The sequence below is a fragment of the Podarcis gaigeae genome (genome assembly GCF_964106915.1).
Source record: "Podarcis gaigeae genome assembly, chromosome: 7".
NCBI classification, from domain to species: Eukaryota; Metazoa; Chordata; class Lepidosauria; order Squamata; family Lacertidae; genus Podarcis; species Podarcis gaigeae.
Window position 1 is genome coordinate 28,238,873 of NC_139683.1, and position 27,725 is coordinate 28,266,597.

The following is a 27,725-nucleotide window of genomic DNA, read 5'->3' on the forward strand; positions in this document are numbered from 1 at the left end:
TTTCTCCACCAACAATAATTTTTGCTAAGTTATATTTTGAATTATGCCAAATGATGCTGTTTTTGAAGCAAACTTTATATGATATTTTGCCCTAAGGAGTGAATGCTGACCTCGTATACCTTGAATGTATCTGTTTCCAAGGTGAATCAAGGGTTGAGTGATGCAGAAATTTTCTCCAGTGTTAATTAGCACCACCCACCCCCACTATTATTTCTCTGCTATGGATTAAATCCGTTTGCATATTATTCTGTTTTTCTTGAAATTAAACACTTTCTGTGAAGGAGGGCACACTCAAGATTACTTAACACATTTGAAGTTTTCCCTTTAATGTATTTACATAGCAATAAAAGAAAGATAAAGAAAATGTTTTCTACACATTCTGCATTCAAGTCCAGTTTCAAATCTTCATGAGTGAATAGAGCCCAGGATGGAAGTCATTCCAGATTAGCAGGCCAAGCCTATATATGTTTTCACCTGGATGTAAGTCCTCCTATGCTCATTGGGGATTACTCTCAAATAAATGCATAGGGTTGCAGATAAATGGGTCCTAAATACATTTGGTTCATTTATTTATGAAAGCATGTTTTATGCTGCCTTTTGAGGTGGAGCCTTAAATTAGGCAGGGATGGCCAACAATACGTAAAACACAAAATAAGTGTACAGTGGTACCTCAGGTTACATACACTTCAGGTTACAGACTCCGCTAATCCAGAAATAGTGCTTCAGGTTAAGAACTTTGCTTCAGGATGAGAACAGAAACCACGCTCTGGCAGCAGGGCAGCAGCAAGAGGCACCATTAGCTAAAGTGGTGCTTCAGGTTAAGAACAGTTTCAGGTTAAGTATGGACCTCCGGAACGAATTAAGTACTTAACCTGAGGTACCACTGTATCGTGTATGCTCCCTAGACTTCTTTATTTAACCAAGCTTTATTATGTTCCAACCTGAAGACTACTGTTTCAAATTTGCCTGTTCTATCCAGTAATGATAATAATATAATAATAATTTATTATTTATACCCCACCCATCCTGCTGGGTTTCCCCAGTCACTCCAGGCGGCTCCCAGCAGAATATTAAAAACAAGATAAAACAGCAAACATTAAAAACTTCCCTAAACAGGGCTGCCTTCAGATGTCTTCTAAAAGTCAGATAGTTGTTTATTTCCTTGACATCTGATGGGAGGGCATTCCACAGGGCAGATGCCACTACCAAGAAGGCCCTTTGCCTGGTTCCCTGTAACCACACTTCTCTCAGTGAGGGAACCACCAGAAGGCCCTCGGAGCTGGACCTCAGTGTCTGAACAAGTAGCATGCACTCACATACCTATATGCACACAGGCTCCTGAATCATTCCACTTTGAAAGAAATGATGTGCTAGATGTCAATAGAGTAATTCCAGGTTCAAGCAGTGACTGTAAGTTCCTACTCTACTGTTATAATCCATTCCACTATATTTACACTTGCACAACAGAACTTGCCCCTTCCTTCCCCCAAGTCCTCCAGGGCAGATTTGGGGTGGGTAGGGCATATAAGGGAGAAGTTCTGTTGCACAACTGTACATTCTTGCATTAACAGAATGATTGCATCCTTAATTTTTAAAAAGTGAACATTTCAAACTTGTTTTCGCTCTGTACCTACCCTGAATATCAGGGGGGAAAGGGCAAGGGAAGGAAAGAAGGGAAAGCCAGGCTTTTGCAATTAGAAACTGAGCATATTTGGCCTCCAGGAAAAGAACTATTGACATTGGCTCTTGTAAAAGAACCCTGACATTTTGCTACAATGAAAGCAGCGACACAAACACGACATTGTCACTAGTTCAGTACAAATGGAAACCAAGGGCAGGAGACCACATAAGGTAGGGAGACCGAACAGCTGGGAAGAAGGCAGACTCCATGGAATTGGAGTAGTGCAAAGTCACTGCAGACTTTTATTTGATGTGGGCATACAAGAGCAAAGCTCTATTGAAGTCAACGAAGCTATGAATCTGGCTGCTCGACACCAGCTGGAATGCTCAGCTTGAGTTGGCACCTAACATTTTTCCATGGCTGGAAAAAAAATAGCAATAATAAACACAGATGCTTTCAAAGTGTAATGCTGCCATTATATGCTCCTTTGTGACAGCCTATTGATGCAAAGTGGCTGTGAACTGAGCACCACTCATCATTTAACCCAGATTTATGGACAACTTATAACAAAAATACTGGCTGTGCCATGAAGTCCAAGGCGACTCTAAGATTCAAACGGACTTCTTAAAAAGAAAGAATGCCATTTTAAAAAAAGTCATAACTATTTTTATGTAATGCACCCCAACTCTCTCTGTAAAATAACACCATAAAACACAATTCAGTAATATAAGATGCCCAGCGTGAAAAAGAATGTGTGTCATTTACACAAAGTGGTCCTTACCCTCCCAAGTACTGCATGATCTGAAACAAAAATTCTGTTCCTTCTGTCAAGCCATAAATGATGTTTAACATATCCAGGAATAAAGCCAATTCCAGAATAACACTGATGTCATCCTGAATTTGAAACTAGAAGTGTGCAGTGTTTGGGGATACATTCTAAACTGGGGTGCTTTAGAGAGATTCTGGGCTTGAGCAAGTTGAAGTGGGATCTGTACAAGCACCCTGATTTGAAGTGGGGATCCCTCCTTTCCTTGTGGCACCTCAGAGACTCTGGTATCAAAAAGAGCTCCAGCCAAGTATCTTCTAAAAGTGAAACATATAAAGGGTAAACTGGGCTAGAGGGCAGAGGTAAATACCAGGATGCAGACATGAAAAAGACAAAGCTCCATTGTAACTGAGAGGTCAAGCTTGCAAACAGAAGAGGTTCTTTTACCAGGCTTTCCAAACCCAGTGCCTTTTGGGAAAGTAAATTATCTACCCCCAAATTAAATGTGTGCCTTGTAAACAACAACAACAACTGCTGAGCAGCTTTATCTTCCTATCTGCAATTTTCAAACCAATTGCCCACCAAACACATGTGGAGATTAAGTGAGTTCCATTCTGAAACTGTTAGCAGCTGTCCTTGCAGGAAAATCACTGCAGATATCTTTCGGAAATTTGGCAGGACTCATCTCCTCAGAATGGATGAGCTTGCCTGCAAACGTCACCCAATTCTACCTTAAAAAGTTTAAAAGGTATAGACATTTCCTTTTAAAAAAGAAAAAAAACAAGTTGACTAGGACAAAAAGAAACGAAAAGGAAGAAAAGACCTGGACTGGTTTGTCTGCAATTTTGGCAAGCTTGATCCACTCTGGAGGGCTGAACTATGCTTGCAAAATCTCTTCCACTTTTATCAAATAGCCATTTAGATAAAATTTCCCAATAGTGGGTGCAGGCTGGCGCGAGTGAATCCTAACCCCCCCCCCATTGTGGCCTCAGTCTCAGACCCAAAGCTGAAACAGGAAGCCTCTAAAGTGTTTTCTGAAGTGCTGGATCTGGGTGTAAACCAAACCTTGTGGCCAGTGCACCATAACTTACAACTCTGGCATGCTACCAGAGACATTCACGAGCAAAATGAGCTGCTACCTTAAGACAAATGCCTGACGCTCTTAAACAAAGGTGAAGGAAAATGTGGGGCTATATAAGTCAATGGGTTTTCCCACCAGAAGAAGTAATGAGCTGCACCAATGCTCCTGGTGAGTGGAATTCCAACAGACAGCTTATCTGCAGGTTTAAATAAAACTTGTCATAAAATCTATTTCTTCCCCCCATAGACTCTATAACTTTTTGTTGCACAGTCCTGAAATGCCATGTAGCCAGGAAGAAGAACCTGGTTTCGAACAGCTAAATACATGGAACATTTTCATTAATAATAGCAACCCCATTCACAGCTGCATAATTAACACCTTGAATAAGGGAGGGAAAGGGCAAGAAAGTTAATTTTTGTAGGCATTCCTGTAGCCTGTTTCTGCAGCGGTGATGGGCTCACTTTGTTAAAACCCTTGGTTCTTTTCTTCCTTGTTCTTCGGTTTCTGTAGACTCTAATCAGCATAACGTGTGGACCTTGTACCTTTGCAGCAGATGTCTCATTGCTGAAGGGGAGCAAAATTCCATCAAAAGCAGAACACAAATCAGGACAGGGTAGTTAAGAAAATAAAGCATGCAATAATTGGCTGGCATGGACATCCTTTAATGTTCTTTAACTTGTGTTATGCTCTCCCTAGGGATGCTTGCCTGGTGCCCATATGGTTGTGTCTTCAGTACCAGTCTAAGGGTTCATCCAGAACAGGTCTGGGCTTTAAAGTTGTTGTTTTTTCCTGTCCCAAAACTCCCTGGGAAAACCTGTGTTTTACTGCTGAATCATAACAAGCACCAGTCAGTGGGTGGTTTTAAAATTCCATGTCTGACAGCAATTGCCACTCGTTTGCTTTTTATCATCTTCTATGTGCTGGTTTTTTTATACTTGGCTTTTATGCTCACTGGGTTTTCAAACTTACTGCAGATTTTTACTGTACCTTTGTTTTATCGTTACATTTTATTTTTCTGTACAAGGCCCAAAGCATTTATTTCATGGTGTATATTATGAGCATAATAATGAATGAATGAATGGAATTAGAATTCAGACTCAAAGATGCCAGATTTGACCTCGTTGGCAATGACTGGCAGGGAAGTTTGCAGTCCTGGACAAAAGGGGGGGGGGTTAACTTCAACTTCATTCAGAAAATGCACACACACAGTCTCTGTATACATTTGCAGTTAGAGCTGCTGGGAAGTTCTCCTGCACAACCTGCCTTGGAAGGAAAGGGAGCAGTGAAAAATCAAAGCAATGCACTTTCCCGGCTCCCTTTCCCCCTGTCCCAGATGGGAGGATTTCTGCTGTTCATTTATATTAATGGCCAAAGCCTAGGACCAACCATTATTAATTTCTTCTCTAATTTTGAGCACAATGGATAGGGCTACTCCGGTGATTTATCTATACATTCACAAGCACATAAGCACATTCCTTTCTTTAACCAGAGTGGGGGAATTCTTCCCCCTCCATTTTTGTCTGAACTCTTGCTGAGCCCTTTAAAAGCCATTGGTGGTTTAAAATAAACTAGTATTTTACAGCTCCTTCACAAAACAACGTGAGTTCTGCCAGAAGCTCCAAAGCAAGATGAAGAAGTAGAGAACAATCATTTCCACATAATGAAATTGTTTGAAAAGCTTTCCCTCGACGTATCTATATAAGTACTATTTTGCTAGGAATTCTTGCTCCAGTGCCAATGATGTGACACACAATACTGTGGCTTGGCAGCTATACCACCACTACAGCTGAGAGGGTGGCTGAAGGCTGCAATCATAAACACACCAGGTCTCTTTTGACATCATAAGAATTCACTTCAAAGCAGACGTACCTAGAAATGTCCTGCACAACTTTGTTGAATTGTGACCACTAATTATTAACTGATAGTCATCACTGAGCCCTATGAACACTGTTGTTGTTTAGTCATTTAGATGTGTCCGACTCTTCGTGACCCCATGGACCAGAGCACGCCAGGCACTCCTGTCTTCCACTGCCTCCCGCAGTTTGGTCAAACTCATGCTGGTAGCTTCGAGAACACTGCCCAACCATCTCGTCCTCTGTCGTCCCCTTCTCCTTGTGCCCTCCATCTTTCCCAACATCAGGGTCTTTTCCAGGGAGTCTTTTCTTCTCATGAGGTGGCCAAAGTATTGGAGCCTCAGCTTCATGATCTGCCCTTCCAGTGAGCACTCAGGGCTGATTTCCTTAAGAATGGATACGTTTGATCTTCTTGCAGTCCATGGGACTCTCAAGAGTCTTTAAATGTATTTTGGCACCCTGTGTTTGGGATTCCCCAAATCTTTCCAATGGCAACCAAGCATTCTCTCTGCACAAGCACATCTACTTGCAATGATAAGCCTCCCCATGTGCTGTTTTGAAGTTCTCCTTCCCTTGCAAGCCAATTGTAGGGGGTGAAGGGGGGGAGATGGGGGGAAAACCCATTGCGCAAGTGGAAACCCTTGTGTGAGGCTTCCACTGATGGCGTTCATTGGTGAATTCCACCCAATGTGTTTATTCACAAATGTACAGGTTTAGCTGGTGTTACTGGGCGTGCAGAAACAAACACGGTACTTAATGTACAGCAATGTTCAGTTTCCTACCATCCAAATCAGTTCCAACTGAAGTGAAAATCTTCCATAAACCTTCTAGTTTTTCTTCAACTCCTAAGACTGTCCCTCCCAGGTGAAACCAGTTCAGTCATTATGCTGGCCTATGGGTGTGAGTTAGAGTCCAGAAATCTGCAACAAAGGGTTACTTTCCACAGCCAATTGCCCATTGTCCCTTGTTAGTGTGTGGAACAAAAGGCCTCATGCCGAAGAACTGAAGAACTCCCTTCATTTCTTTACTTTGGCTGGAATGCCAAACATCTTCTGGGATTTAACTGAGAAGGAAATGTAATCTCGGTGTCTACTGAAAGTGCTCAAAACAAGGGCACAGGCACATATTTCTAAGGAAAGTAATAAGGTGTGAAAGAAGTGTTGTAAGCCATGAGCACACAAACAGACCTAGACTCTGCCAGTGTTCCCCTAAGTCTATCAGAGTAGCACCATCTCCATATCTGTACAATGAAGTCACTGTCAGCAAAAGAGTGTGCCACGCCATGTACACACCCACGAAAGTAGGACACGGACTGCAATGTTCCCACATCTCTCTGTTGGAGTCCCTGTGATCTGCTCTCAATTACAGTGGCAGCACCATAATTTTATCTGTTATTTTTCTGAACGCACTGACATTTTCTAAATTCACAGGCCCATGGCTTTCTCAAAGGTGGAACTTTCAACTTCCTAAAACTTTTCAACTTAGAAATGATTTCACTGTTGCTGGCACCTCTGCCCATTTTGTAGGGATTGAGATCTAAACCAGGGTTGAGATCGGGGCGGGGGGGGGGGGACGACTGGCCAAAGTATTGGAGCCTCAGCTTCACAATCTGTCCAAACTGGCTGAGTTCAGAGGTTTGTGCATCTATCTTATTTTTAAAAAGCCAATGTATTCTGAATAGTGGTGGCCAATGTATTCTGAATAAGTGAGTTTTACAGCTGACTACCACTGCTGGGTGAGAGGGAGGGAGTTACCACCAGAAGATACTTTCTAAATAAAAGTAAATTGGCTCCTGTTGTATAATTTGCCCCTTTTCCTTTCTCAATGTGGTTCATATCTATATCTATATAATTTAAGATTACCTATAATTGCTTTGGATAGGGACATGGGTGGCACTGTGGTCTAAATCACTGAGCCTCTTGGGCTGGCCGATCGGAAGGTCGGTGGTTCGAATCCCCGCGATGGAATGAGCCTCGTTGCTCGGTCCCAGCTCCTGCCAACCTAGCAGTTTGAAAGCATGCCAGTGCAAGTAGATAAATAGGCGGGAAGGTAAATGGCATTTCTGTGCGCTGCTCTGGTTTCAGTGTTCTGTTGCACCAGAAGAGGCTTAGTCATGCTGGCCACATGACCTGAAAAAGCTGTCTGCAGACAAACACCGGCTTCCTCGCCCTGAAAAGCAAGATGAGCACCGGAACGTCCTTTACCTTTTTATAATTGCTTTGGAGTAGTTTTCTGCTATCACCCTCTGCAATTTGTATCATTTGCGGTTGTGTTCAAAAAGCCAAATACTTTTTAGCTATAGATACAGGCAGGGAGATGACACATGCAGCAAATGCTGCTTTGTTCCACTGTTCTTTAACGTTGCAATTTTGTAGATCTTTTAATCATTGGTTGTATTTATTTTATGCTATGTAATACCTTAGGCATTTTTAGGAGGAACAAGAGTAATTAAATGAAATAAGCAAACAAATAAATTCCAGGTAGATGCTACATGTCTAGAGGTCATGTGCCCTTTTTATATTGTAAGCCTCCATATGATCCTCAGATGAAGGACAGTATAGAAATTTAATATGAATGTTCAGGATTGGACACATTTTATACCTATTTTTTCTCCTGCAACAAACATCAAGAACACCTTTCCCCCATGATAACCAGTCCCTTTTCTATGTTCAGCAGATTAGGCCCTCCTGGTGTTTCCTACATGGGATGAGATACATGGGGTGAGGGCCCAAGAAATGACTTTTTCAGTGGTGGGTCATTGCATGTAGATTCTTTCTCTGCTACTGAGGTGTATCTGGCCTCATTTTTTTATAGCTTCAGGCAGCTGATCAAGTTGCATCTTTTTCTTTTTCTTTTTCTTTTTCTTTTTTTTTTGGGGGGGGGAGGGTGTTTGCAGGAGAAGAGGTCTGATTCCATCACCACTAGTTATTGTGATTCAATTTGTTGTTTTATATTTTAAATGCATTGTGGTTGGGGTTTTTTTTTTTTAAAAAAGGCATGGCCAAACTTGGCCCTCCAGATGTTTTGGGACTACACTTCCCATCATCCCTGACCACTGGTCCTGTTAGCTAGGGATAATGGGAGTTGTAGTCCCAAAACAGTTGGAGGGCCAAGTTTGGTCATGCCTGTTTTAAGATATATACTGTAGCTATTCATTTTTATTGCAAATCGTCCTGTGGCCTATGCAGAGGGTGGTATATAAATCATCTAAATAAATAAATGCTTTGAATGTGTTTGATTTCTTTTAAACATTCAGTTACACCAGTGAAAATGCGAAGTTTCAAAATATGTCCATTGCTCACCCACTCAATTTCATTCGGGGGGGGGGGATGCTTCATGAAAACATGTCCCTCAGACAGCATTGGTCAGGAGAATGCATACTATGAACAACTTAAAACAAAAAAAAAATCCTTCCAGTAGCACCTTAAAGACCAACTAAGTCAGTTCTTGGTATGAGCTTTCGTGTGCATGCACACTTCTTCAGATACACTGAAACAGAAGTTTCCAGACCCTTCTATATAGTGAGAAGGTGGGGAGGGGTATTAGTCAGAAGGGTGGTGGGAATGGGTGGTTGGCAGATAGCTGTGATGAGCCTGTTGACGACTCTTAACGACTGCAATAGGTCTTACAGGGAGAAGCAAGGGGTGAAAAGGTGAAAAATGGCTTTGTCATGTATAATGAGATCAGCCATTTTTCACCTTTTCACCCCTTGCTTCTCCCTGTAAGACCTATTGCAGTCGTTAAGAGTCGTCAACAGGCTCATCACAGCTATCTGCCAACCACCCATTCCCACCACCCTTCTGACTAATACCCCTCCCCACCTTCTCACTATATAGAAGGGTCTGGAAACTTCTGTTTCAGTGTATCTGAAGAAGTGTGCATGCACACGAAAGCTCATACCAAGAACTGACTTAGTTGGTCTTTAAGGTGCTACTGGAAGGAATTTTTTTTTTGTTTTGACTATGGCAGACCAACACGGCTACCTATCTGTAATATGAACAACTTAATCTTCCTTCAAATATTTTAACTGATGACGGAGCACTATGCTGCCCCCCCACCCCACACAAGACTGAATTTCGCTATCTTCAAACTGCTGGTTCATACATATATATGAGCAGCATCAAAGAAATCTATGAGTAGACGGATGACCTTGAATACCAAAGGGGATGAGGCAGCACTGCCATTTCGTGGAATTAAGAATTCCAGCTGCTTCAAAGCAGGCAATCCATGCCTATTAAAAGGAATCATTGTGGCTTATCATGTAAATAAGAGGCTGGATTAAAAACGGTTTAAATGCCTTTTTTACATGTTAAACTAGTGGGGAGGAAAGATGAGTTTGTGACATTTGAATGTTATTTGGGAGAATATTTAATTAGTATATGAGCCTAACATATCAGGCCGGATGTCCTTGCCACCAAGTGTTTTTCTTCCCACCCCCTACTCTTTTTATTATGTCACTATAAAGGAAATTTAGTTGCGTCACAAAAAAGGAGAGTGGTTTTACTGATATAGCTGCATTTAGATTTAATACTTCACCTTCAAGGCATGTACTCCAGAAACTACTTGTTCCGAAGGTGCCCTGAGGAAAACGCAGGCAGAACTGTAACAGCGTGTTGTTGAGGCTGAAGACCTAGAGAGCTTTCGCACATCCTTTCTATCCAGTTTGCAATATGTCACAACCTCTCAACAAATCCCAACGTGTCACCTCCATTTGCTTGGCGGTGCTCCGCCTGACCCAAAGTTTCCTGGCGAGTCACAGGCACCAAAAAGATGATAATATTAGCTCTGGCTGCCCACAAAAGGAAATGAACAGGCTCACTAAACCCAGTACAATGGTACCTCAGGTTACATCCGCTTCAGGTTACAGACGCCACTGACCCATAAATAGTGATTCAGGTTAAGAACTTTGCTTCAGGATGAGAACAGAAATCATGTTCCAGTGGCGCGGCAGCAGCGGGAGGCCCCATTAGCTAAAGTGGTGCTTCAGGTTAAGAACAGTTTCAGGTTAAGAACGGACCTCCGGAACTAATTAAGTACTTAACCCGAGGTACCACTGTAGATGCAACTGATCTTCAGTAATGAGAAAAATCCAGTCAATAATCCTTCTGCAGAAATCATTTTGTGAAAGACAAGAACCATGGTGCAGCAGTAGATATAATCTTAGGTAAAGGTAGAGGTACCCCTGACCGTTTGGTCAGGTCACGGATGACTCTGGGGTTGCGGCCCTCATCTCGCTCTATAGGCCACGGGAGCTGGTGTCTGTCCACAGACAGCTTCCGGGTCATGTGGCCAGCATGACTAAGCCGCTTTTGGCGAACCAGAGCAGCGCATGGAAACACCATTTACCTTCCCACCGGAGTGGTACCTATTTATCTACTTGCACTCTGATGTGCTTTCAAACTGCTAGCTATGCAGGAGCTGGGACCAAACAACAGGAGCTCACCCCGTCGTGGGGATTCGAACCACTAACCTTCTGATCGGCAAGCCCTAGGCTCTGTGGTTTAGACCACAGTGCCACCCATGTCCCTATCATCCTAGGTAGGTAGGGTAAAAGGGAAAGGACCCCTGAATGGTTAAGTTCAGTCGACTATGGGGTGTGGTGTTCTTCTTCACTTTCAGGCCGATTTCAAACTGCTAGGTTGGCATGAGCTGGGACAGAGCAACAGGAGCTCACCCCATCACACGGATTCGAACCACTGACCTTCCGATCATCAAGCCCAAGAGGCTTGGTGGTTTAGACCTCAGCACCACCTGCATCTCAATAGATGTCATCCTATAGCAATGGGAGTGATGGAGACTCCATGGGGGGGGGTCTGAAAAGCACAGAGTCCAATGAGGCAGGGCAGAAGGGCTCAACTCTTCATGATAAAAGGATGATAAAGGATGCCATTTTTGTATATTGCATAGGTTGCCAACTCACCAGAGACCAGTTCTTGAAATGAAACATGAAACGGGGATGGATTATAGTATCACATATTATGTTATTATGAATGCTAGCCTTGCTATGTGTAATAATTTAAGAGTAATCCCACCTCAGTATTCCACCTTAGAAGAGGCACTGTTCATTTCAACCCATTCAAAATAAGGAAAAAGTAAGCAATTAGGATTGGAACTTAAAACATGCTAAATCATACTATTAAGATAATTTTAAAAGTGCTGCTCACAAGGGGAGGTGTGGTTTCTTTTAATACCACTAAGTCTTATTTTAAATAAATGTTAAATTAATAGCTCTGATGTGATGTCTCCAATGTCTATTTAAACTAAGGAAATAATCACCAAAGTTAATTTTTCAAGGGATGGGGAGAATCTTGGCACACTTTTGTATTACTCCCACACACACACACACCTTTGGGCCAATAGCCAAAGGTCACTACAATTATATATATGAAGATATAAACATAATTTGTTCCACTTAGCTGAGGTTACTTTTTGGAAACTATCATTAAATCTGATTTATAAGACCTTTAAGAAAAGCAGCAACACACTACATCATTTCTGACAGCAGATTTTGAAATCTTAGAACAATGAGATAGCAAAACTAGAACATTGGTCAATTCCCCTTCTCCAATTTTGTGACAACCAGCTGAGACCTGGTTTTCTCTTTATCTGCCCTCTGCTGCAGTCAAAAGCCAATAATGTTTTTAAAGCAGTTTATGAATTCTATTTGTACACTCTGTTTCCTGCCCTTTATTTTGAACTTGTGTTCCAAAGCAATGGAAATATATAATTCCCCAAATCTTCCTAGTAAATGCGACCTTTTTACCAACCAGGTGACAGCAGAACCAGCTGTATTAGCTGGAAGATTAAACCAGATTAACTCAGGCTGAAAATGAAATGCATGTTTTGAGAGCAAGGGTAAGAGAGAGGTGGTTAACTCCCTCTGGATTATAATCAGTAAACAAAGCTTTTTAAATAATATTTTTTTTTATTAAAAACTGCCACAGCTTAACCTCAAATTATTGGCTTCCTGCAGGAATGTCAAGTCAGTCCTTGACTGACAATATTTGTGTCTCAGCCTAGAAATACTCAAAGCTATCATGTAAACTGATTTTACAGCTGAAAATATTTATGACAGATAAAGCATAATCCCCTAATCTGCCTTCTGTGCTTTTATAGTAATTAATGAGTAACCATATATATACTCTGTTGCTCAACACACCTGTATCACTAATCCAAGCTTATACTGTCTGGCAAGGATGAATTGGTTAAATTGCTCATGAAGAATCTTGGAATTTTTATTATCAGATCTCTCAAGTCAACCTTAAGCACTCGGGTGCCTGGCCCAGGCCCATTCTGCTGTGCTCCTCCTCTGACATCAAAGCAGCTAAGCCAATGGCAGCCTGAAAGGCCATGACATTCCTTACCTATAAAGTCTACCACAGCAGAATTATCACTGCCATCCACACAGATGTGCTAAGCCAAAAGGATCAGAGACTGAAGGGTGAAAAGCAGGTTCACAGAAGAAAGGAAAGTGGCCTGGTCATACAAGTCTTACGCCAGTGTTTCTCAGACAGTGAGCTGGGACCCATCCTTGGGCCACTTTCAGGTGGATCTCAGTGCCTCCTCAGTTGTCTGACTTATTCCCTACCCACTCATAGCCTTTTTGGTGGACCAATGCCTGCACCTGAATGCAGACCTTCCAAGCAACCCTATTTTCTAAGGACATCCCTGATTTAAAGAAGCAGTCCTGGTTTCTGATTTGATCTCAGAATGTCCCCCTTTTCCTACGGATGTCCCTATTTTCATTGGATAAATGTTGGAGGGTATGCAGTTATCCAACCGCTGAGCCATCTGAAGGCAATCCTGTATAGTGTTGTTGTTTTTTACATTATTGTTATGGAATGAAACGTCCCCATTTTCATCAGAGAAATGTTGGAGGCTATGTGACTGTTTCTGCATGCTGAGTAAAAGTGCCCAGGGGGCAAAGAATGCTGAGAGATGGGGGTGAAGAAAAGGACGTGTTGAAGGAAATGAAAAGCTGAGATAAAAAGAGGATGGAGACAATAACAGGGAGGGAGGGAGGGAGGGAGGGAGGGAATATGAAAAGATAAGTGAAGAGAGATGAAAAAAAATGACAGATGCAAGGCAGGACTCAGGCACAACTGGAGAGTGAAAGGAGAGCAGAGGAAGAAATTACAGGAGATGGATAAAAATACTTTTAGAGGCAAGTGGGAGAGGGAAAACCTTGATTTAGAGCGAAGGAAGCCAAAGTGGTGACCTCCAGTTGTTGTTGGACTACAACTGCAGTCATCCCTGGCCACTAGCCATGATGGCTGGGGCTAATGGGATTTGGACAAGCCACAAGCCAAGCAGTGGCCCTTCAGTTAGAAGATTGGTAATGACCGCTCCCCACTTAAAACGGGGGGCGCCCTTTGCGGGGACGCGTGCAGCCCTGGATCTGGAGTGGCCCCATAAGCATAGGCTTTGCCTTCCCTCAGGTGGGATACCTGGAGGTCCCCGCCTACCCCAGCGAGTTGTCCAATCCCACCTGGGGGAAGCGTTGCCAGGGAAACCAGGCCAGGTAGGGGGATGGATTACCTGCCCACACAATAGAGGGTGGATCTTAATTGGTAATCCTCACTTGGCTCCAGAGCTTCTCCCACCCTACCCACCCTCAGTTAATGTCTTCTTTTGCAGGTTAACTTTTCTTCATAGGTTTTGCAGGTTAACCTGTCTCCACAGGTATGCGGGCGCTGCTACGATAAGGTCGCTGTTAAAGGGCCGGAAAGGAATTTCCCTGCATTGGCAGGTTTCACAACTTTGGCGGTATCAGGCCTTGGGCGGAATCCTTTAGTCCATCTTCCTCTTTGCGGCGGCGATACCAGGGTTCCCCGTTAAAGGGGTTTTTGAAGGGAGGCTTTGGCCGTACGCCGAAAGGTCGTCATTGCTCTCCCCTGCGGCGGCGTAACGGGGGCGGCTATCTCTGCTTGAACATATGTTCTCCAGAGCCGGCCCATCCCCCCCACACACACTGGATAACCCTGATGCTCCCTAGGTCCCCGGGCTGGGGACTAGGGAGGGAGAATGCCCAATGCCTGAGCCAAGGTCTACCCACATTTGAAATTTAATAAAGTTGTGGCCAATTTAATCCCATAGCACGTTGTCTAGAGTCGTTATTCCACATGACGGGGGGGGGGACCACTCGGGATCTGGGGACTCCGCCTGTCCACGCAATGGAAGAAGCTTTCCAGAATTACAGCTTGCAAATGGCTACCAGTCACACTGTGGAGCGCAGCTACAGGTGAAGTGTGATCTTGGATGTGTTTGTTGTTCATGAAAACCATACTGGTCTGGTCAAGGTATCCTAGAAATGCTTCCCAAAATCATCAGCAAGATGCAGGAGCAACTTGACAAATAACCTGGAAAGGACTCCACAAAGGCAGAATTAAAACCTCTGCAATAAAGGATGAGAAGATGGATGTTGTCATGTTCGGTTATGCGGTGTAATAAGCACACCTCTGCTAATCTTTGGTTCAGTTAAAATCTACAGAATCACATGACTGTTAAAAAGCTGGGCTTCAGTGGTTCAGTTTGATTGGACAACTATTAAGCAACATTGAAGCCAGCCTGGAAGTTACTTGAGTTTTCTTCACTGAGAGTTTAAAATTAAAAAAAAGTAAAAGAAGACATTTGCACACATGAGAATTTACATTCAGTTCCCCTTATACACCACATTATTGTATATTATTGTACTTCCTGAAATGGAGTTAACAGTCAAATAATATAAAACAAGTAAAAAAAACCACTGTGCCTTATCTTAATGAAAACATTATATTTTGAGGGAAGCTACATGACAAAGGTTTCCAAGGAAAATTATTCAAATTTTTATGAGACATAAAGAAGATATTGTTTCTATGCCATATACTAAATTTTCTAGTGATTTTATTTTAAAGCATATGTGGGGAATTATGTGCTGCAGTCATTTATGGAGTACAATGGCCTAATAGACTATCAAAGGGAAAGGGGGGGAGAAAACCCCCCTAAGAGGTGATGAGAATGTATAATTATATTTTAAAAACTTTTATAGTAAAGACATTCCACAACAGTCATATTTTTATTAAGATGAAATGCAAGAAATTGGTGCCCCTCCTTCCCCTTGGTAACCAGAATTCTGGGGATGGGTTCAAAGTAATTTATCGTAATGTGGTACCTCGGTTTAAGAATAGCCCTGTTTAAGAACTATTCAGTTTACGAACTCCGCAAAACCAGAAGTACTGTCCTGGTTTGCGAACTTTACCTCAGTCTAAGAATGGAATCCGAATGGCGGGAGGCCTCATTAGGGAAAGCGCACCTCGGTTTAAGAACAGTTTCAGTTTAAGAACGGACTTCCAGAATGGATTAAGTTCATAAACCGAGGTACCACTGTACTGATAGGACCTCTCCATAACTGGTGTTTTATTGCAGGTGTATCCTGCAACATTTTTCCTCACATAGTAATAGTGCATTAAAGGTAAAGGTACCCCTGCCCATCAGGGCCAGTCGTGACCGACTCTAGGGTTGCGCGCTCATCTCGCTCAAGAGGCCGGGAGCCGGCGGTGTCCAAAGACACTTCCGGGTCACGTGTCATCTGGCGAGCCAGCACCAGCGCCGCACATGGAAACGCCGTTTACCTTCCCGCTAGAAAGCGGTCCCTATTTATCTACTTGCACTTAGGGGTGCTTTCGAACTGCTAGGTAGGCAGGAGCTGGGACCAAACGATGGGAGCTCACCCCGCCGCGGGGATTCTAACCTTTCGATCAGCAGGTCCTAGACTCTGTGGTTTAACCCACAGCGCCACCCGCGTCCCAATAGTGCATTAGCAGTGGATTTATTCTGCTTTAGTTTGTTCCAAGATTCTTCTTCAATGCTGTCTAGACGGGCTATGGCACAACAAAAGATGCACCTGACCATAAGACGCACCTAGTTTTTAGAGGGGGAATGCAAGAAAAAATTATTCTTTAAAGGGAACGCTGAGCAGAGCCTGTATGCATCCCAGGCTCTGCTCAGCACTCCCTTTCATGAGCCATGTGGAGTGTGTGTGCGGCACTTGCAGGCTTTCCACTGAGGAGAGAGAAGGGCCAGAAGCTAGAATAGCAAGAGGGAGCGCTGCGCAGCGATCCCTCTTGCTGTTCTGGCTTCTGGGATAGCTGCGCAGCCTGCATTCGATCCATAAGACGCACACACATTTCCCCTTACTTTTTAGGTGGGAAAAAGTGTGTCTTATACAGCGAAAAATACGGTGTATATACCACTTGTCGTATAACTGTGAATGCCCAAAAAACGTTTGCAGGCTTGTGTGACCACATCATGAGCATCATGAGCACAAATCCTCAAGAACAGGGGTCAGCAACCTTTTTCAGCCGTGGACCGGTCCACCGTCCCTCAGACTATGTGGTGGGCCGGACTATATTTTTGGGGGGTGGGGGTGGGAAATGAACAAATTCCTATGCCCCACAAATAACCCAGAGATGCATTTTAAATAAAAGGACACATTCAACTCATGTAAAAAGATGCTGATTCCCAGACCATCCATGGGCCAGATTGAGAAGGAGAATGGGCCGCATCCAGCCCACGGGCCTTAGATTGTCTACCCCTGATCAAGAATAAGAAGAACATATTGAGGTGTGTGTGTGTGTGTGTGTGTGTGTGTGTGTGTGTATAAAATACCCTCCACTATGAAGCGGCCCCAAACTGGAACCCCACCTTCCAGGGTTGCACTCCTGTATGGGTTACATTACCTGTGCAAGTTCGCAGCTCCCCCCCACCTCCAAATGCACAGCCCCCCAAAACACACATTTTGAGGAACCAGACAAGATTGCTACCCTAGAAAAAACACTTTTTGCGGCGAGAGTGCAGCCTAAAATCATGGTGGCCATTTTAGTCACTGTGCTCTCAGAAGAAAAAAATGGGACATCCCTTTTTTCCAGGACAATTGGCAGGTATGAGATAGTGGTGGGTAAACTCACCCATTTAGACTTGGAATGGGCTGGAACTTTCCAAGCCTTTTTTTCTTTTTTTAAAAAAGAGCTTCTGTCCTAAAAGAATATATAGTATCTTAGAAGTCCACCTGGTTCAGCAACATTTAATTACTGGGTGTGCACGAAATCAATCTCTGTTATTCACAATTTATGCTAATGCGGGCCCCTCAAGGCTCAACCATAAACAGGCAGCTATCATTAGGCTAAACTGGCTTCCTGGGAGATTTACAATTAAGCAGCTGTCCCAATTAAGCAGAGTGAGGTACAGTAATATTTTACAGTTACGCTGCACCTTTCATCCCAAAGCATTTTTACCAATTAAAGGTACATAATGCTCTGTAATAGATACCTCTGTGAAAGTGTTCTCATGCAAGAGTGAGAAAAGGAAGGATTTAAGCCACGACAATGCGACAAACACCTGTTCTTAAATAACACAAGATGAGCTTGTAAATTTCAAAGGGGGTGGGGGGTGGGATGGAATCCTGTCGTCAGTGAATTCATTGGAACAAATGCTTAAGAAGATGTCTGAAAGATCCATGTGGCAAATCACGATGGCTGTTCAGACCATCTTAGTAAAACTGCAAAGCATCTGAGCTGAACATATTGCAACACTTCTTTATCAGGCCAGTGTTTATGACCAGATGATAGGGTTGAAGGACTGGGAATGTGCCACAGACTTATGAGGTGCCTTTCCTCTTCAGATTGAATTAGTAATTTCCTCTTTGGTACAAGCCATAATTTACCATTATATATATGGTTTATGCATAACCTCCAGACCAGGTTTGTAAGCCAGGATCAGGTTTGCGATTCTAGTTTGGAGATTCAGCTTCATGTACAAGATAAATCGGTGACACTCCAGCGGGAAGGTACCGTATTTTTTACACTATAAGACTCACTTTCCCCTCCTAAAAAGTAAGGGGGAATGTGTGTGTGTCTTATGGAGCGAATGCAGGCTGCACAGCTATCCCAGAAGCCAGAACAGCAAGAGGGATTGCTGCTTTCTCTGTGCAGTGATCCCTCTTGCTGTTCTGGCTTCTGAGATTGAGAATATTTTTTTTCTTGTTTTCCTCCTCCAAAAACTAGGTGCGTCTTATGGTCTGGTGCGTCTTATAGAACGAAAAATACGGTAAACGGCGTTTCCGTGTGCTGCTCTGGTTCGCCAGAAGCGGCTTAGTCATGCTGGCCACATGACCGGGAAGCTGTACGCCGGCTCCCTCAGCCAATAAAGCGAGATGAGTGCCACAACCCCAGAGACGGTCATGACTGGACCTAATGGTCCCTTTACCTTTACCTCTACTTTGGGGACCTGCTTTTCAATACAACTCTTAAGAGAACAAAAGTACAATATTCTGTTGCTTCACATGATTTTTGTATGGCTCTCCATGTTCAGAAATGTAGGGTTGCCATACATCCGCATAAATCCGGACATATGGCAGCTGATGTAGGCAGTGTCGCTTTTGCCGATTTCCCTCAGCAATAGCTCAAAAACATCCCATTTCTTTGCTCAACAACTTGCCCCTCCCCTCAATAAAAAAGCTTAACAACTTTTCTGTCCAGATTTTCATTGTTTTAAAGATGGCAAACCTAAGAAATGTAATGTCAGAGTCAGCCCAGAGGCTCCCCACCTACACTGCATAAATAGTAGCACGTCATTGTAAACCATTATGAAATTCTGCAGAGTCAAGATACATCAATTTATAGTACCTGTCTGAACTGTGATTTGCTTAGTCTGACAAATCTGTGTTCCAGCAGTTAATGGAAGCAGCTGAAACCATGATCTCAGTAGGATCAGCCAAAAGAGTAATTATACAAATCATGTGAACAAAAAAGGGGGGAGGAAGAGGGGGGAGATTTCTAATGAGATTATGTAGCAGATAATATATGGAATTTAGCTGGCTTTTTTTTTTAAAAAAAATTGCTTTTATCAGCTAACACAGCTAAGTATTGAAACACATGCTGTGGCACAATCAGATAATCAAACTGTGCACCACTCATGGCAAAGAAATGGATAATAAGCATTTTTAAACAACTAATTAATCAAAAGAATTTGATAAAGTCATTGCTTTTCTTTCCCAATGCAGTTTATCCATCTAATTCATTCCAGTATCCACTGGTTAATTAAAAAGGTTTTGTAATTTAGTTTCTTTAATAACTTAAATAGATAATGGATAAAACAGTCTGCAGGAATAAATATTTAGCGGGATCCTCCCTTAATCGTATGAAAATGATGCACCACATTTGCACATACCCCCCACGCACACTCCAAAAGGGCAAAGCTAAATGGCACAGCACTAAGAATGACAGGCCTGTGTCCAATTTCCCCTCTCTTCTCCGTAATGTTTGCTTCCTGAAATGAACGGCATGGCGTAATCACATTGCGTGTTTCCCTGTCACAACCCCACATGAACAACCCTCGCACCCCATGAAAATGCATTATGCTATGACAGCATGTCACATATCTCAGGAGCTAAATGTTACAGGAACATGAAGGGAGACAGGATGCCTGCGTGATCACATATTTGTCAGCAAACCCTTATTTATTTATTTATTTATTTATTTATTTATTTATTTATTTTTCTATCCCGTCCTTCCTCACAAATGAGCCCTGTGCAGCAAACAAGAAGTCGGCAAAACAGTAAGGGAAAAACTAAAAACATTTCAACACAGCCAAATATCTCATAGCTAATAATTTCAAGTTTGCCAGGAACAGTATCTTTCAGCCTGGGTGATGCCTGGGTGAACAGGGTTTTATTTCAATTTCTTCTGGATGTTAATTCTGAGGGTGATGGATGCATCTCACCAGAGAGAGCATTCCACAAATGGGGAATGGACACCAAATGGAGAATGGACACTATCATTGGTCAGCACCAATCCACCAGTAACACTACCACCAGGACCTCCCCTACTGATCAATTATGTTCATGTGTTACACAAACACCCATCCTCAGGTATTACTGATCTGAGCTGGGCCAGGCTAGATTTTTCCTATTTTCCAAACTATTAAAACCCAGATCATGAAGATGATTGTTGGAGTTTAAAGTGAAATGATACTCACCATGGTCTGCTGGAAATTTCCTCCATTTTAACTGAGCAGCCAGCTGAAATATAAATACCATAGGCCAGTGTCGATAACACGGACAGGCATGGATTAATTCTTCTTTGGCAAGCTTTTCACGCTTTGCTACTTCCTGAAAGACAGTTTCATGCTTAAAAGTAGCAATGAAAAGGTATACTATATGTGTGTGTGTGTATTTTAAAAAGGAAAGAAACAAATAAAGAGCAGGGAAAGGGAAGTTGCAGAAATGGAATAAGATACTAAAAAATATGTAGCTCATGAATAGTAGAGATTTTAGCACAATACAGCCAGTACACTTTGAACCTAATTTATTAACAAATTGGAAACAAATTGGAATGAATGGAAGATAGGTTTGTTCAATATGAACACTGAATGGCTGTAACATTATATTCAGAAATATCAATTCCATGTCTGATAACCTAAATGTTAACAGAGCTCCTGAACGGTGTATTGACATGATGGCAATCCATGTTTATTTTTACCATAGTCCTGTACTCAATAATTTAATACACAAGTGCAGGAATACACCATTAGATTAATATTTTAACTTTAAAAAAAGCTTTGCACAAACTTTCCCTTCTTGTCACTCATACCAACTATCTATCAAGGACTTCCCACTGATAGCCCAAAGCAAAGATGAGGAACCCATAGACCTCCAGATGTTCGTGGACTCCAACTCTCAGCAGCCCCAGCCAACATGGCCAGGGGTCAGGGATGGTAGGGGTTCAGTAACATCTGGGGGGCTGTGGGTTCCCCACCCGATACATACACATTTGCCTAGATCTTGTACATTTTTTCACATGCCAGTGGGTGCATGTTATTTGAAGGTATGACTGCATGCCACATGTTGGCTATCTATGAGTCTGTCAACATTCCAGCAACATTAGAATGATCAATTGGATAACTTACACTCACTACTAAAGGATGCAAGTAGATTTATTTGACTGCATCTCAGGAATTTGTGTCCCCCCTCCCGCACTGTATTATTTTCTTATTGTAATTTTTTTTAAAAAAAGAAAATGTTCAGGTTGTGGGGGTTTTTTTTAAAAAAATGAACACATTCAATTATTTTTCTAAAATACACTGTGTCTGTAGCATAAATTAGACTCAAAGTCAATCCTGCCGGTGTCCACAAAGCGGTACTGATTGTTTGAAGTGTAAGCTGCTGCTTAGCAAAATCAAAAGCATCTGAGTTGTGAATCAACAAGAAGAACCCTTCAAGGAGACGTGGTTCCAATCTGAGATTAACAGGATTTGGTTCCTGCTCACACAATACACACATCAAGTATACTTAAGAGAGCATTTAGCTATTGGGCATCATAGGGTTTAACACTTCAGTCTTGTAACTTTTTTTAAAGGATTTTTAGTATATGAGGCTAAACAAAGACCTAGTAAAGCATACTATTGGTCTGACTAAATATTAACAAACTGTGGTCCCCCATAAAACCTAGGAAGTGGCGTCAGAGGCAGAGCTAGCTGTTCTGGCACCCAGAGCAGCACACATGTTGTGCACCCAGGGGTGGGGCTAGCCACCCATGGGAGCCCCGCCCGCGGCGAGCGTCCCAGGGGGTGGGGCGGCAATGTCACCCCCCCCCCCAGGGATGACACCGGGGCAAGGTGCACCACCTCAGCCCCCTTCATCCACCAGTGAGTAGAGTTCACCAATCCATTATTTAAGTGGAAGCCAGCACCCTCCCCTCTACTCCCCAACACCCTTTTCATATTTGCTTGGGGATATAGGGAGAGCTCTCAGAACAGTGTACAGGTGAAGGAGATTGTTTATCTGCAAACAGAAACACGTGCACTCATGGAACAATTGACTTAGCACAGCTACAGAGCTACAGTTCCCTGAGTTCCCTGGGAAGAGGGATTGATTGTTTCAAAACAAACCCACTGTGGGCTCTAGACTAAAACCCATTAAACTCAATGAGGCTTACTTATGTGTAGGTGACAATTTGCTTGTTGTCCCCTTGCTCCTCCCCACAGCTTTTCCCATCTGTGTCATGTCTTACAGATTGTAAGCCTACAGGCAGGGCTAGTGTCATTTTTCCGTTTTTAGGCACTTTATGTTGGCAATTACAATGAGCTCAAAGCAATGTTTTGAAAATCAGGACTTTGATGTAGCATTCACTGAAGATCTGCATAACGTAGGACTCCCCAATCCTTTGGGAGAAGCTCAGTGGTAGAGCATCTGCTGTGCATGAAGAAGGTCCCAGATTCAGTCCTGGCATTTCCAGGTAGGGCTGGGATTCTCCCCTGTCTGAAACTCTGGAGAGCCACTACTACTCAATGAGTAGACAATACTGAGGTAGATGGGCCAGTGGTCTCACTTGGTTTCAGGCAGCTTCCTATCCTCCTGTTCTGAAGCATCCCATTAGGCACGAATTCAGCCCACCAATTTCGCTACTTGCCCGGGACTGAAAAAATTAAGAGAGCCTGTTAAGTGCCTAACAGGCCAGCAAATGGCTGCTGGAGTGTCCATCTTGCTAGGTTTTAATCAAGCTTTTATCCAGAGATGTAGCTTCAAAGCAACTTTCTACTGCAACTCATTGAAACAAGACGTAGCTTATAGAAGAGAGCAGCTTCTACACATATACGCACAATATATATATTTTAAAAAGCATGGCCATCTTTTTGTTCTTGCCAGGTGCACTTAAGATTTTTTAAAAGATTGCTTACCTCTTTTACTCTTAAGTAATCTGTTGATGAGATTTTGAGAAAGTCGCAGTTTTCTTCCGTAACAATTGTGAGCACATTGTGATGCATCTTTGGAGGAAGAGGTTCCAAAGTCCCAAAGCAACTTCCTATACAAAACTTCAAAAACATTTTTAAGAGAAGAAAAGAAGTGGAGTAAATTCTAGCACCCCTTTGTTTTTTTTTAATTGGGTAAATCATACAACAAAAAATATTATCAGTGCATTTTCCTTCATGTTGCTTTATATTACAAGCAAAATAAAATTATACACTCCCTGAAAATTCAGTTTATAATAATGTCTAGGGATGACAGGTATATTTTGCACAAAACACAGAATGGCATTATTACTTGGCTTAGAGATAGGAAGATAATGAAGCAGAAAATGGAATATGTTTTATGATCATTCATCTATCACACCTACCGATACCATTATGAGCATTATTTGCTACAATCTTTTTGCATCTTTCATCGTATAAACAAACCTGAGAATATTTATATTGAAGCCTGACATAGATATTCATTGACAAAGATGTCAAGGTCACACTTCAAAACGACCTTGACAGATTAGAGAACTGGGTCAAAACAAACAAGATGAATTTTAACAGGGAGAAATGTAAAGTATTGCACTTGGGCAAAAAAAATGAGAGGCACAAATACAAGATGGGTGACACCTGGCTTGAGAGCAGTACATGTGAAAAGGATCTAGGAGTCTTGGTTGACCACAAACTTGACATGAGCCAACAGTGTGACGCGGCAGCTAAAAAAGCCAATGCAATTCTGGGCTGCATCAATAGGAGTATATCATCTAGATCAAGGGAAGTAATAGTGCCACTGTATTCTGCTCTGGTCAGACCTCACCTGGGGTACTGTGTCCAGTTCTGGGCACCACAGTTCAAGAAGGACACTGACAAACTGGAACGTGTCCAGAGGAGGGCAACCAAAATGGTCAAAGGCCTGGAAACGATGCCTTATGAGGAACGGCTAAGGGAGCTGGGCATGTTTAACCTGGAGAAGAGGAGGTTAAGGGGTGATATGATAGCCATGTTCAAATATATAAAAGGATGTCACATAGAGGAGGGAGAAAGGTTGTTTTCTGCTGCTCCAGAGAAGTGGACACGGAGCAATGGTTCCAAACTACAAGAAAGAAGATTCCACCTAAACATTAGGAAGAACTTCCTGACAGTAAGAGCTGTTCGACAGTGGAATTTGCTGCCAAGGAGTGTGGTGGAGTCTCCTTCTTTGGAGGTCTTTAAGCAGAGGCTTGACAACTATATGTCAGGAGTGCTCTGATGGTGTTTCCTGCTTGGCAGGGGGTTGGACTCGATGGCCCTTGTGGTCTCTTCCAACTCTATGATTCTATGATTCATTCATTTATTAAAAGTATTAAATAAAAATTAAATTCATATATCCCACCATTCTTCCCCAAAGAGTGCCCAAGTGACTAACAACCTAAAATCCGATAAGATCATATCCAAAAGCAATAATTAAAAATGACAGTTTAAAAATGTATCAAGCCTGAATGTTCCAATCCCTTTCCAAAGGTCAGGCCAAATGAAAGCACCTTTTCCATCTGAACTATGCTAGGGAAGGGAATTGCCTGATCTTCACTAGGAGAGAGTCCCATAGACACACTGCTTCTGTGGAGAAAGCCATCACTGACATTTTGCTTTGCCCCCCCCCCTTTGTCATCTGTGGCAGTGCTACTCAGCAGTGGACAGTGCACCACTCACCTGAGTTATGTTCAAATAAGTTGCTGCAGTATACTGTGATAGAAATGAGGAGTGGCAAGGTTGGTATGGTGCAAATGGCCTAACAGAACCAATCGGGTGTTTCTGCTGCTGCATTTGCACCACACTGACCCTGCCAACATTGAAACCAACACTTGCCAGAGGGCTTTTTTAAAAAAGTCCTTTTGATTGGACTCTAGCACTGTATTGAATTGAAGGAATGATACTTAGGACACAAAAATCATTTGGAGAATCCCCACTTCCGGATCAGGTAGACAACAGAGAGGGAGTTACTATAGAATACCTAAAGCAGAAGTGGATAACACGTGGCGCTTCAGATGTTGTTAAGCTACAACTTCCATCACTCTCTACCAGCATGGCCAACAGCCAGGGATAGTGGAATATGTATTTCAACAACATCTGGATTGGCCACAGGTTAGCCTCCCTCACTTAAAAGACTAAATGATAGTTAAGAGTCTACTGAAAACAGTAAGGTAAGGAATTGGTTTGTTATCTAAAAAGGGCTCGGTTAAGTATCCTTCCATATCTAAGATGACCTTTATCAACCCACTATTAAGTACCTTTCAGCATTTGCATTACAGAAGTCTACATTCTGAAGGAATAGGTTGTTTGGAAGACTGCTGCAGGCTGAGACACAGTATAAAAGCCATCCTGGCCTAATCCTCCACCCTGCCTTTTTTAAAAAATCAAACAAAATCCACTCTTTTATGTGGTAGTGAACAGCATGACAAAGCAAAACTTGAGAGCATGAGAGTGCATTTTGGGTTTCTTCCTTAAACATTTCTAGGAAGTAGAAATTACTGAAACATTGCTAATTATGAAAAATCTGCTTATGCTCAGACAGGAAAGCCGAGGCAAATGCCAGGAAACTCATCTGTGTGTGTGTGTGTGTGTGTGTGTGTGTGTGTGTGTGTGTTGCTTCCTCTGCTTATCTAGGATAATTTTATCTCAACATGCTCTGTCAGTCTCATATGGCTGCATAAAATTGTTGCCCAGAAAAAGACTCATTTAGACAATTAAATGCAGTATACTTTGGAGGGATTGGATAACTAATATTATACTTTGCCTACAGTAACAAAAACTTCAGCAAAAGCTGTCACCGAGAAACACATAAAAAATGGGATTTTCTTTCTGTTCTTAGAAAACAGCTCTGGCGCACCTCTGGCAATCTGTAAGAAAGATCCAATTTAGACAGAAAGAATAAAAGGAGAATTAATCTTTTCTCCTTGTCATTCTTGCCCAAGGTCAGCTATCTTATTTTGGTGAGCTAGCTGGAAGAATTCTCAAAGACCCACTTTTTGTGTGCCATTTGCTCCTGGATCCCTGAGGCATTTGAAATTTGTTCATTGTTTGTTTGGATGAGACCCTGCATGAGACACAATAGCTTTAAATGCTTGAAAGGTAAGCCTGGTGGCATCTATTCCAACTGGCTGATGTAAGCTTATTGTCTGTGATTGTAAGTGACAACACCAACCACACAAAAATCAAACAACTTCCTCTAACCTCTTCATGCCAATCAGAGCAATTCACCTCACAAAAGAAGACAGGAGCGAGGCTCACAGCTTTCTACATTATACCAGATGACTAAAAAAAATAAAAAAATACTTGTACAAAAACAACAACAACCCTCAGTTTCCTGTATGGCTTTCATGCTCTCCTCTATTGTTTTTAAAGGGATTGATCAGGAACCTGCAGCTCTCCAGATATTGGTAGACTCTGACTTCCACCAGCCTCAGCCAATAACCAGGGATGATGGGAGTTGTAATTCCACCAGGAATGCTGCTAGGGCCATAGCACTGCATGACCCCAAATGTAAGTACAGTACTACAGTGGCTGTCAGCTCCTTCAACTAATCTTCTCTTCTTCTTTTTTACCTTTTAGAGAAAAACTGCTTCAGAGGGTTGGGGAGAAACTCAGAACAGGTGTGAGGAGTACACAAGGGGAGGAGTGGGAATTTCCCCCCCATTATGCAAGGATGAATCCTTGCATGGATAGAATATTACTTAATGCTACATTGGGTACAAACCCAAGACCGGCAGTTCTCATATTTTACCAGAGTCACACATGTGTATGAAAGCTAAAACATACATTTTAAAAATCCGCTCATAAACTACAAAGGCATTTTAGACTTGTTAACATGTTCTGCATTTATTTACCATTTCTGAACAATTGTGCACCACAAAGGAAAATTCTGAGTGTCAAACTGGCTTTCTCAGTTGCCACTGCTTTCACTTGCTTACTGGCAATGCTGCTGTTACAACTCACCAACGTTTGGGATGTTGATTGAGGTTCTTTCGCTGAACCACCACTCTCAGCAGTAGCTGAAACAAAATCGCCTGCAATTGTTCTTTTGTAATACTTTGTCAGTGGTCGAAAGGAGCCTCTGAGTACTATGTAGAACTCTTGGCTTGCATCCACTAGAATTGAATTTTTTTAAAAAAAAATATCTCAGGTTAGTATAGAAAAGCAAACAAACTGGCATACCCACAACATGATACAAACACAACTCATCACATTTGCAGTTTAGTAAACGTACTTGAACATTTTTGTACAACTCATCTTCCTGCTGTTGCTGCCAAAAGTAGAACATAAATGTGCATCATTTGGGGACACTGCCATCTAAATCAGTGGTGGGGAACCTTTTTCAACCCAAAAGCTACGCTTCCCCATGGGCAACCTTTAGGAGACTGCATGCCAGTGCTGGGTGTAGCCAGAGACAAAAGAGGGAGGAGCAATAGCCATTATGCTTATGTTTGTACAGTCAGAGATTTACACACAAACACAAACACGCTCTCTCTCATCCATCCTCCATCCAGCTAAATATAAAGGATTAAGTCTTGCCAGGCAAAATCAGATGGGGGGCATAGAACAAAGTTGATAAGCAGTGTGGTTGGAGAGGATGGCACTGCCTGGAAAGAGCCCTGAGTG

The 27,725-nt window shown here is 42.5% G+C and overlaps 1 protein-coding gene across 2 annotated transcripts in view; it reads right to left on the minus strand.

Annotated features, from left to right (window-relative positions):
• The window catches only part of CNBD1 (cyclic nucleotide binding domain containing 1), a 139,216-nt gene that overhangs the window by 28,874 nt on the left and 82,617 nt on the right, over positions 1-27,725 (minus strand). For both annotated transcript variants that reach the window (XR_014566492.1, XM_083747905.1), the window contains exons 6-8: positions 27,063-27,214; positions 23,034-23,168; positions 20,334-20,466 (exon numbers count right to left, since the gene is read on the minus strand). Coding sequence is in view for 1 of the 2 variants with exons in the window: in XM_083747905.1 (XP_083604031.1) it covers positions 20,334-20,466; positions 23,034-23,168; positions 27,063-27,214 (420 nt within the window). In the remaining variant the exon portion in view is untranslated. The remainder of the gene's footprint in view (positions 1-20,333; positions 20,467-23,033; positions 23,169-27,062; positions 27,215-27,725) is intronic.